The 12,068-nt window shown below is 35.6% G+C and overlaps 2 protein-coding genes and 1 pseudogene across 2 annotated transcripts; 2 read left to right on the plus strand and 1 right to left on the minus strand.

Annotated features, from left to right (window-relative positions):
• The first annotated feature begins 846 nt into the window (after window positions 1–846).
• On the plus strand, window positions 847–2,644 carry LOC111794581 (60S ribosomal protein L13-3-like). The gene is made up of 5 exons (XM_023676629.1): window positions 847–950; window positions 1,259–1,371; window positions 1,469–1,602; window positions 2,006–2,164; window positions 2,269–2,644. Exons 2-5 carry the CDS (start codon window positions 1,266–1,268, stop codon window positions 2,488–2,490), a joined length of 621 nt encoding a protein of 206 aa, XP_023532397.1. The 5' UTR covers window positions 847–950; window positions 1,259–1,265; the 3' UTR covers window positions 2,491–2,644.
• Window positions 2,645–3,608: 964 nt separating this feature from the next.
• LOC111794597 lies at window positions 3,609–6,375 on the minus strand (annotated as a pseudogene).
• Window positions 6,376–7,297: 922 nt separating this feature from the next.
• Window positions 7,298–11,890, plus strand: LOC111795447. The gene is made up of 4 exons (XM_023677882.1): window positions 7,298–7,774; window positions 8,140–8,193; window positions 10,944–11,069; window positions 11,340–11,890. Exons 1-4 carry the CDS (start codon window positions 7,397–7,399, stop codon window positions 11,511–11,513), a joined length of 732 nt encoding a protein of 243 aa, XP_023533650.1. The 5' UTR covers window positions 7,298–7,396; the 3' UTR covers window positions 11,514–11,890.
• The last annotated feature ends 178 nt before the right edge of the window (window positions 11,891–12,068 follow it).

Raw genomic sequence — 12,068 nt, forward strand, 5'->3', positions numbered from 1 at the left:
TTGTACCCAACTCAAGTATATCTGTGCTAAGTGAACTTCATGATGCATTGGCTTCTTGATATTGCCCACTGAATTGGTTTGCGTTTCCAAATCCTATATATATATAATGTTATGATCAATATTTTTCAAATATATATAAAGAAAATTCCCATTTTTTTAAATGTTGTTTTGAAAATTACACTTGAAAATTTTACCTATTTTCTCTATATTTTACTCGACATGGAGAAAAAAACTCTAGTTCGTTGTCACATTAGTGGGAAATATTTCAATATTTCAATTTTAATAACTTAAATATTGTAATGACAAGGAAAATTTGTAACGATTTTATCAAATCATAGAGATTAAATTGAAAATTGTAAAATTAGAGTAGGATTAAACGAACTTGATGGAAGTTAAATCAGTAATTTGACCTAATTGTTCGATTTATTCGGGAAAAAACCTAAAAATGGATAGTCAACAAGAACACACCTCCGAACATTTTCCAAGCATTTACTCTTAGGGATTCAAATTTTTGTTATCTCACACGTAAAAAAAATGCTAAAATACAAATTTAATCTTGAAACACATTAAATTTTGGGTTAAATTTTAAATATTTGTCTAATAAATTCTTAATGAATATAAAATTTAATTGAATGACACAAAATTTAAATTTTAAAGACCAAAGACCAATTAGATATTTTTGAAGTTAAAAAATAATAAATTTTATGAAAAAAAAAAAACTAACCAAAACGGAGGACAAATTAGTTTTTTTTATAAAGGAAATACAGTGTAATGATAAGCCGGCCCAACAAATCTACAAATTTGTAAAAGAAATAACCCGGTCCAACAGAACCGAAAGGAGAGTCCCTAGGGTTTTCTCAATGGCCGTATATATGAAATTTTAGTGGCCATTGAACGCAGAAGGAACGGAGTGACTGGAATTGCCGAAGCGGGCGCAGAGAAAGAATAAGGTTCTTTTCAATTCCTTGTGTTCCGTTCATCTGCCTGCTTCATTTTGATCTTCGTTTCTTAAAATCTACACAATGTCAGATTAGGGTTTAAGCTGCTCAGAGTTCTGTGTTCGCATTAACCCCGTCTTCTTTGGAAAATAAAATAGTTAAAACTTATATTGACATATATATGTATCAGTTTGTTAAACGGAAATTATCTTGGTCGATGTTACAAATTTTGAAATTTTATATTTTGTGATATACACTGAGCATATATGAAGTTTTTTTTTTCCTTTGGTTGGAATTTGCCAACTCAAATGATTGAGCAGGTAAGCCATGAAGCACAACAATGTTATCCCTAGTGGGCACTTCAGGAAGCATTGGCAAAATTATGTTAGAACTTGGTTCAACCAACCTGCTCGGAAAACAAGGAGAAGGAATGGTGAGTGCCCGGTTTTTATTGCTTGTTCAACCATGGTTAGATGTTTTGCTCTGTTGTGTTTACTGATTTTGATTTTTCTTGTGTAAATCGTCACTAGCTCGTCAGGAAAAGGCTGTGAAAACTTTCCCTCGGCCTACTGCTGGACCACTTCGACCTATTGTTCATGGACAGACATTGAAGTATAACATGAAAGTCAGGGCTGGCAGAGGCTTCTCTTTGGAAGAATTGAAGGTGGGCTAATTTTTCAGCTTCCGGAACTTTTTTGGTGATTTGTGCATATATAATTCAGCTAAATTCTGTGTTTTGTTTTATTTTGACATATATAATTCAATTTCAAATTTAAATGAATGGAAGATCATGTGAAAGCCTTTGGGTTTTTCCTTTTTTGTATGATTTGTGCTCTGGTTCTATACTTGATAAAAATTAATCTTTTGCGAGTACTGTGAGCATGGCATGAAGTTGTACTCTGGAATATGTCGATCGGTGTTTATCCTTGCTAGAATGTACCATAGTTGAGTAGTGAATCCTAATCATGGTTGCACATTTGATGATCGTTTGGATTATATGATCAAATCATTCCTCTGTTGATACTTCCTAGTTGTCGAGGTGATTGACATTTTTTTTCAAAAACCAGGCAGCTGGCATTCCAAAGAAGTACGCACCAACAATTGGCATTGCAGTCGATCATCGACGCAGAAACCGATCCTTGGAGAGTCTTCAAGCCAATGTGCAGAGGCTGAAGACTTACAAGGCCAAGGTGGTCGTTTTCCCACGACGTGCTCGCAAGTTCAAGGTAACTCTTCCAAATTCCAAATGCCAAAGCATGCATAACTTACAGTCTTTTATATTTGTGTGACTGTCTGATATATCTGGTCATTTACATATCTGTTGATGTAGGCTGGTGATTCTACTCCTGAGGAACTAGCAACTGCCACCCAGGTCCAGGGCTCTTACATGCCTATTGGACTAGAGAAGGCACCAGTTGAGCTTGTGAAGGTAACAGAAGAAATGAAATCTTTTAAGGCCTATGACAAGCTTCGTGTTGAGCGAACGAATGCTCGTCATGTTGGTGCTCGGTTGAAGAGGGCTGCCGAGGCAGAGAAGGAAGAGAAGAAGTAAATGGTTCAAAAGTTTTAACTGTGCGCCCATATGTTTTGAATGAAAATTCAAGTTTGCTAGTGTACGGCGTGTTGAAATTTGGTACCTTTTTCCCTGACTTATATGTTCAAACCTGTTCAATTTTGAAATGATTAGAGATTTTTTCTATGATGCATATGAACGAACATTAGCAGATTTCACGGGTGTTATACGTTACCTAGATAGTTATCTGCGGCTTATACTATCAGTCCCGACGATTTTTGTCGGTTCATATATTTTTAAAGGGATAACACATTGTTTCATGACGAGTCTTAGTCTTCACTGAGGAACTGATAAGGTGCCAAAAAGAGAACCAATGAAGCTTTCGAGAGGGCACCTCTTCACTCTCCAAAGCTCTCTTTGACTCAAGAGGGCATTTCACCACTTCAACTAATGCGGTTGCAGTTCCCTCGGTGTGAAAGAAGTAATGAAGGGAAGTCTTCGGTCATTATAGGCATAGATCATTGGTATTGGATATATCGTTAGATTGTGTTGAGTCAAATTAGCTCTATTTTTTTCCATTGCAAAGCATCTCTCCCCACTTTCTAAAATAATGAATAGATTCAGTCTGTGAGGCTGTAAGTATGGATCCTCGACTCCCAATTGAGTTATCCTCCCAAATTTCGGCTCCAATTCATGGGGCTATGCACCGGTCAGAACAAGCCACCTTTGTTCTTTCTTTTCTTTTTAACAGAACAAATCTAAAAGTGACAAAGACTGTAAACACAAGCAAGACGCCGGACAAATTCTGCCGAGATAACAATTCCTGAGGACCCATTGTAGGCTACTATTTCAACATTTCGGTTAGACTGTTGCCAGAGTTTAAAGATGGTGCGATCGAATCGAGATGGCTAGATTTAAAGATTCTCGTTCGAATTTCATCTGTGTTCCCTTTATACTATTTTCGGGTTCTCTTCGCAAGATCTTTGTATGAATTGTGAAGTCTTTCTTTCACTAATTCTGCCTATTATTTACTTACTATCTCTTTGGAGTTGTATCTTTGAGCGCTCCTCCCTTAACATTAATTCAATGAAAAGCTTCATTGAGGTAATGATCATGTACCAATAAGAAGGCTCTGCCTGAAATAGATACGAGCAACCTGCTACAAAATACACCAATATAACATAATTCCAAACACGGACAAGTTATCATCCCATTGTACACAGCTTTATGCACAATTGCTCTCTTTTTTACTTCTCATGCAAAAACACGCTCCAAATTTCTCAGGTTCATGATTTCTTAGATATGGAAGTCTGAAATATTAATACAAGACAAAAATGAAAAGATCCCTTAAAAGTATCCACCCAGTGTTGCAACCTACAATAACATACATTAACCATCAGTTTCACCTGTGTGAGCAGCTTCAAGAAGCATGTCTTCCAGGCTCGTCGTCTTCTCCTCGCCTGGACTTTTCCTCGTGATTGGCTGGTGGACAAGAAAGGATACAATCTCACTCATCATATCTAATACTCAAAAACAACCCTTCTAAGAAAATTATTTGATGGCAAACACTAGAATAATGTTAAACGTTGCAGGAGAGTTACTTTCTGAGAAAGTTGAACAAAATGTGCAACAAATAATTAGAACCACATAAATCAGACATTGAATTCATTGGTATGGCTGTCAAGGCTCGTACTTAGAAGACTTGGATTAGAGGAAATCAAAGCACGTTCAAGGAAAAAACGAAACATTTCGAACACGCCAGGAAGTTAACCAGATGCTAGATTTCTCACTACTATATGATCCACTGTATTTAATACGAATTATGAAGCTCTTTAATTAGTAAAGTCGGGGGCTTTTTCCTAAGGTCCCTTGGCTCAAAGATGATGTCTTATCTACTGTACTGATTTCTTCCTCTCCTGAACGCAGATGTCTTATCATTAAAAGAATATTCGCTTGGGGTGGAGGTCAGCAGTTATGGACCTTAGGACCTAAAGTTCATTACATCAAAATGGTAAACTAGTCCAATAACTCAGAATGCGTTAGCTGAAAAAAAAACAGATTTTGTGAGATCCCACCTCGGTTGGGGAGGAGAACAAAACATTCTTTATAAGGTGTGGAAACCTCTCCTTAGCAGACGCGTTTTAAAAATCTTGAGGGGAAATCCGAAATGAAAAAATCCAAAGAAGACAATATCTGCTAACCACCGTTATAGAACCAAACGGATGGAGAACCAAATTTTGGGTGTCATAAAATTTAAAGTTACTCCTAAACAAACTCATTCGAACTCAAAAGATTTTGTTTTGTATTTTTGGTGTTCTTCTTGGACACGGAATGGATCTAAAGATTGAAATGATTAGTCATTGACATGAAAAGAATAATGACTAGAATTCATAGGATAATGAAATTTTTTCAAGAAGCTGAAGGATCTATGAACCAAAATAAAAGTTCCCACTTCATCATAGCATCACCCTATTCAATCAAGAAACTGCCTTCAAGAAAAACTCAAGATACTGTAATGAACAATGTTTGGTCTTCATCCTACAAATCAAATATTCAAGTATTCAGGACTCACCTTCATTGTGGCTACGAATAACATCCCTCTCATCTTCTCTAACAACAGCTGAAGTTCTAGTGGATTTCTTCTCTGTTCTCTCAACTTCAGTATCGTCTGGTGTATCGTGATGTTCAGGAGGCGTAGAGTGATCGGTTGATGCTTCATCTTTGGATGATTCCTCAATTTTGGAAACAGCTCTCTTTTTATGACTGTTCTTAGAAGAAGTCTTTCCGGGAGATGTTAATCTCTTCTTTGTTTGTGTTCTAGAAGAAAACATAATTTTAGAACAGAAAATAGATATATGTAATACAACGTCCAAGCACTTCAGAGAAGAGAAAACCTCTCATCTGCTTCGTTCTCAGCTTCTTCCTCTGGTTCAGAGTCCTGTCCATAAAAAGGAAGCCATGTTGTGAAAAACTTTTTATGGCCGACCAGAAATATGTCGTGAAAAGGAATTGAAACAGAACTCACATCTTCACTGATGTCACTATCATGTTCATCCACAATCTCAGGATCTTCCTCGTATTCATCATCAACCTCCTCCTGCAACGAATTTCGAGGATTGACAAGTTCAGGAGAGTATTTGATTCAGTCAAAACCAAAGCTCCAACATCCAGACAATGGCATTGCAAGACGGAAATCGAAATGTATAACCAAATCTAAGTGGATGTATACACGGATAAATTTCAGCAAAATCTACGAAATTTAACTTTTATAACCTAACAGCAACCGCGTGTATACGAAATGGGGGAGAAACGGAACAACATCACATAATTGCAGTAATGATTTCGCCATTAACCACCGGAATCAAAGAAAAATTAGAGTAAAACCCCATATCGTTCAAAAGAGGGAAAAAAAATACTCAAGAAATACCTCTTTAAGAGCATCCTGATTCCAAAACAACTCATCTTCTTCAATTTCCTCATCAAGCAATTTGGTCATCCTGTAGCCATTAAAATACCCCATTCACAAATCCATACAATTTGAAACATCTTGCATCAGTAAGTCACCAGTCCACAATAAATCCATCCCTAAAAAAAAGAAAAGAAAAGGTAGCCAAGAAGTCCCGTACCTCTTTCCTCTAGTCGACCGAGAAGAACGCTCAAGAAAAACGGGAGCAACTCTTTCTTTGGATGAATCCATGGCTGGGAAACAAAATCCACTTACGAATACTGGAAATTGAGGTTCAAGACTTGTGGAAATCACTAGCGGCTGCCGATGGCCGAAAAGTGGTAACGGATTACGATGATTTTCTGGTTACTGGAACTGGACAGTAAGCCAAATCGATCTGAAGTTATGTAACGACGGAGCGCGGGAAAATCTTCTCGATCGAATTCCAGAGCCCGCCACCTCAACCCTGTTTCCCTCCAGGTTTTTGCCATATATATATATATATATATATGTATGTATGTATGTATGTATGTATGTGTTTATATTATACAATTCAGAGTAATTCGAGCTCTGTAAGGCGACTAAAAGGTAGAGAAAGTCACCCTTCGATGCTTCTAGAATTTCCAGACAAATTCTTGATCTGCTTAAGCTTTATAGCTTACTGAAAACGTCGTCGTTTGGCGCTCTTTATAAAGTTGGGGGGGGGGGGGTTAAATTTCAGTTATGCCCTCCTTCGTTTTTATTCTCGAACGTTGAAATTATAATATTTTTGATATTTTTCGTTAAATAAGATTGAAATTGATATTAATGTACAAAAATTATAAGATATGATTTAAATAGTATATTTTGAGATTAAATAAATACTAATAATAATTTTAAGGTTAAATTAATAAAAATACTTTCAATTTTATACTTTCTCTATAAAATAATTTTAAAATTTAAAATTTTCAATAATATTATTGATTAAAAAAAAATTCAAAATTATCCCTTGTTTCAAAAATATTCTCGAACTTATAAAAATTCATTAATACCTTTTAATTAAAAAATACATTTATTAAAAAATAACCATATAAATTATAAAAAAAAAACATCATTTTGTTTTTTTTTTTTTTTTTTTTAAGATTAGAGAGTGTTACTTAAATTTTAAAAATATTTTTAAGATAAAAAGTAAAGATTAGAAGTATTTTTATTAATTTGGCCTAATTTTAATATTTTATATACGTGTATATTAGAATAACATTAATAAATATATATAAATATTTATTAAACTAAGATTAAAAAAAAATGCATCCTTTAATGGATGAACAAAAATGTAATTTCTCAAAATAAAAGGTGATTTAAGTTTATTTTTAATATTTAAAATAAAATTAAAAAATAAAAACATTTCTGACCGCAGCGCGAGCCTGCCTCAACGGTAGAGACCCTTTTTTTTTTTTTCGCGCAAGCTATAATTGGTAGTAGAGGAAGCGAAAATCCAAGCGCCAGCAATTACAACTTGGGATGATAGCTTCAACAACTCTGCCGCCATGGCAGCCAACGCTTCGAGCTCCTCTGAGACTGACGAGGACGAGGCCCTTAGTAATCCCTTTGCGGAGAAGTGTTGGCTTCGTTCAGGCCTACCGTCGCGGCGGTGGCAACAACGATGGTTTTGGCGAGACCTGGGACAAAGTATGGCGTGGCGCCAACGACGGCTTCGAAAAATTCGTGTTCGAGGCGAGGAAAACTGCGGAGCGACTCGACAGGCGTTATTCTGTATCGCGCCGTGTTAGTTCTGTTGCCCAATCGGCGGCTGACCGGGCGCGCGAGATTGATAGGGAGTTTGGAATTGGATTGCGTTGGCGTAATTTTACATTGGATTTTAGCAGAAATTGGCCAAGGGTTTGTACATTGGATTGATTGGTATTCGTGCTTGTGAAATGAATGTGTGTAGATAGGGCCTGCTTAGTTGATATCTATTGTGGAAGTGAAGTTTTGAAGTTGTCTGACGGATTCGATCTTAATTAATGCTCTATAAGATTAGCAGTCAGTCCGAGTTTCAATGCCTGCTGCATTGATACTTATAATTTACCAGTTTCCACTAAAGTAGAAGGAAAATCATAGCGTTTTCTTGTCCTTGAATGTCTTAATGTCGGGTGTCTTATCTTTAACATTTCTATTGAATTTTGTTGTTTTCTCATCTGTTTTGTTTTATAATGTCAGTGCCATTCTTTATTGCTCACTCTTATTTCCCTTGTTCTGTGCAGTATCGGAGGCAACTTAATGAATTTATGGACACGCCATTAGGAAAAGGTTTTGTGGTACGCATAAGTATAGCTTTTATTTTAGATAGTGTTCTTGTCAGTAAGATTACTGGTGTCACTTGTGGTCTCTGTTTAGTTTGTTCTTAGAGTGGCAATAATATGACGTCTCTTCACTTGATATTTTAAAGAAAAGAACAATGGCCAGTCTAGAAATTTTCTTGAAGATCAACGAAAACGAGTAACTTGAAAGTCATAGTTTAAAAAGAATATGCAAAATTCTCCTACTCACAATACTTTCACTATCCTAGTTCTTATAATTAATTTTCTTTTATTTGTTTTATGTTACAGTAGCTAAATGGGGGATCTATCCTGTACCTTAGGTCAGGCATATGTCAAGCTTTATTGTCTACGTCTTAAGAATTACTTATAATCAACTCTTAGCAGTACTATAAATGCTTTCTGTTAACTATTAACATAGAAGATGTTCGAAAGAGGGAGTACTAGGAATCCAGTATCCACCAAAAGAGAAATTGAGGAGATTACAAAATGTTCCCCAATTTACTGGATAATTTCAAAGATCTAGAATTAGTTATCCAAAGAGATGCAGTCACAAATAAGATTCTTCACCTTCTTACCAGATTCTTTAAATTACAAATCTTCCAAATAAGTGGCTTTAAAAGCATGAGTAATTTCTTCTTCCCAAGTATCAAGATGATTTCAGACGTTGGAGCATTTGAGATTGTTCTTTTGTGGCTCTCTCTTCAAATTTTTAATCAAGGTTGAATTTCTAAATTTGTTTTTAAGTTGTCGACACATGGTTCTCTAGTTATTAGAAGCTAAATACATTTACTAAAATCTGACTACCTAGAAAATGGTGGGTCTTCTCCCGTTTGAAAATGAACTTTTATCTTATGAGTACCATGGATTTTACTAGCTGTAGGAAACAAGTCTTTTTGTATCAGTCTAGTTGATATTTCATGGGTTCTTGATTAAGTTAGAAGAAAGAAGAAAAAAAATTTCTTCTTTTCAATATTAGATTTTGATTTTTTTGGGTAACTTTTTTACATTAGATTTTATTTGGAGTATTTTCTTTGGTTGGAACAAAGACTTTTGAAACTTCTTCAACGTCCATTGAACATCAAGTTCTTCAAGGAAGTTTTGTTGAGGGAACTTTTTGGGTGGAGAAATTCTCAAATCATAATGGAGTATGTGGCAGTTACGGCTTTTACCAATTAATGTGTCTGGAGATATATCTTGGTTCCACCTGGGGTTAACGAAGGTGGTTTGATCGTATTTTTGGGCATTGTTGGGTAACCTCATACGTTGAGGCGTTAGATAGGAAGAATTAGATAGTTTTTTCTTGGGTGGAAGAACTTGGTTGCAAGAGGGGAAAATAAGGTGGAAAATTCTCTTGCACAATTATTAATTAGTATAAGGTTCGAGCTAATATCAGAATGAGATTTTAGCAAGGGAAGGGAAGAAATCCAGGGAAAGAATGGATTTGAAGGGGGAGAATTTCATTTTGGAGGGAGAAAAATTCAATGGAGAAAGGAAGAATGCAAAGTACAGGAATTGGCTGAGTTTAAAAGGAAAAATGAGGGGGAAGAAGAATTTTGAGTTCGCTCAAATTGATTGGGAAAATTCCATAGGTGTTGTAAGTCCCACTAGGATTAGATTGTCTTCTTGGAAGCCCTGAGGAAGACAATTTATGAAGATCGTATGCTCAATCCATTTTTTGAGATTTGCATGCGCTTTAAGGGATTGTCAAGAACTCTGAAGAACTTTGTTGAAGAAAGGCTGAATTTTTGTGGGGGTTTCCTTAAGTTTGAAAGATGGAAATCCACATTATGGGGGTTGGATAAAGCTTTTTGGATTACCTTTGATGTTTTAGAGAAAGGACAGTGTGGCAGCAATAGGTGAAAATTATGGGGGCTTCATTCAATATGCTAAAAGAATTGTGAATATGTTTGATTGTTTGAAGGGCTTGCATACAAGGGTAAGTTGATATAGTCGGTTGAAGTGTAGATTGTTCATCTTAGCGTAAGTACTTATGTTGGTACTCAGTGGTTTAGGAGCCCACTAAGCTCTTGTCCTTAATTCATCAATAAAATTTGTTTCTCTTCTTTTCAAAAAAAGTGCTTTTGTGGTTGAAATAGTTAATATGTCACTCTTCAAGATCATTGGTTGGACAAGTGAGGAGTGTCCATTCCCTTAAGTCCACAATATGGCAAGTTGTGTTGTATATGGTTTGGTATTTACTTGTAATCTACTCTGATCAATACTATACATGCAAATCCCAAGAAGTTACGTAATGTTGGTAAAAGTATTATCGATTTGAGTATAATTAGCATTTATACCCTTCTTATCAGTTTGATTATTGAATTGATAGATTTTGTTTAGAGATTTCTTTAGTGATTTAACATGGAATGATTTAGAAAGGAGGGAAGACTAACTGATTATAGAACAACCGAAGAAAGTGCGAAAAGCTCTCTAATTGACTATAATGAAAAGAAAATAGAATAATACAAAAATTCATAACTAGCTATCTTAGGAAATGCTCGATGAAGTCTAAAGAATTTGAGGTTGGAGCATTCGAGATACTTATCTTATGATCTTCAAATTTCTAATCAAGGTTGAATCTTTAAACATATTAGAAATTTCTAATCAAGGTGAATACATTTTCTGGTCCGTTGCTCATTGGGACTTTTGCCGACATGATCTCCAAATTTCTAAACATAATCTTCAAAGAGCATTTGAGATACATTTCCTGTGTCATGTCGTCAATTCACCTTTTCATTTTCCTGTAGACAATATTCTTCCTTTGGTTTGCACTGTCTGGATGGCTTTTCCGAGTCTTAATATTTGCAACATGGATACTACCATTTGCTGGTCCGCTGCTCATTGGGACTTTTGCCAATAGCCTCATAATAAAGGTATTTTTCTATGCTCATCCTTTACTGCCGTATGCGTGAGATTGTGTATTCTGCAATTATTATTACCTTATCAACTTTCTGCGACTATTTTGCTGGTTATTGTTCAACTTGTGCAAACGCTTGAAATTAATCTTGCTAAAGAAGCCACCTGACATACCTTTTAAAAATTACTAAAATTGATGATACGTTACATGTTTAGGACTACATTCGTAATCTAATTGTTCTTTGTTGTATTTATTTTACCTAAATGATGTTTAAATAACTTTTCAGGGTACATGTCCGGCCTGTAATAGGGAGTTTGCTGGGTACAAGAACCAAATTATTTCTTGCACGGGCTGTGGAAACATAGTGTGGCAGCCTAAAGGTCAAGGAGAAAACAGAAAAGGTGGTTCTGGTTCGAAGTCACAACCCAATGTCATTGATGTCGAGTTTGAGGAGAAATGACGAGGTTGGAAGGGATGGTGATTCCATGTCGACACAAAACGAAAAAAGAGTTACCAAGGACCATAGATTGAAGATGTCGAGGTTGTGTGATCAAGTACGACAGTATCCGTGTTCTCTTCTCCCTGGATAGTTACTGATGTAGTTTGGCAGCATTTGTTTGTAGTATCAATACATATGGTGGTGCATAAATGGGAAGTCCATGTAAAGGTACTTGAAATACGTTATCCTCTCTTATAGCTATAGAAATGGTCTTTCTTTGCGATTTGTTTATTTCGAACTTATAACAAATGTTGCTAAAGCGACACTGAGGCAGTGAAACATTTTTGGTGTTTCAATTTTCAAGTAGTTCATGTTCAATTATGATTCTTGCCCAGTAAGAGCTGCACGTTGTAGATTGAATCAATTAAAATATTTGTTCTCTCCTGATTATAGGTGTGAAAATCGTCATAGAAGTATGGAATTTTAACCATTTATTAAAATGGTCTATGATTGTAATTGGCTTGAAATTTGCGTTAATGTGAAAGAGGGTTATGAACTTAGAGTAGGTCAAGTTTG

The sequence above is a fragment of the Cucurbita pepo genome, chromosome LG05, assembly GCF_002806865.2.
Source record: "Cucurbita pepo subsp. pepo cultivar mu-cu-16 chromosome LG05, ASM280686v2, whole genome shotgun sequence".
NCBI lineage: Eukaryota > Viridiplantae > Streptophyta > Magnoliopsida > Cucurbitales > Cucurbitaceae > Cucurbita > Cucurbita pepo.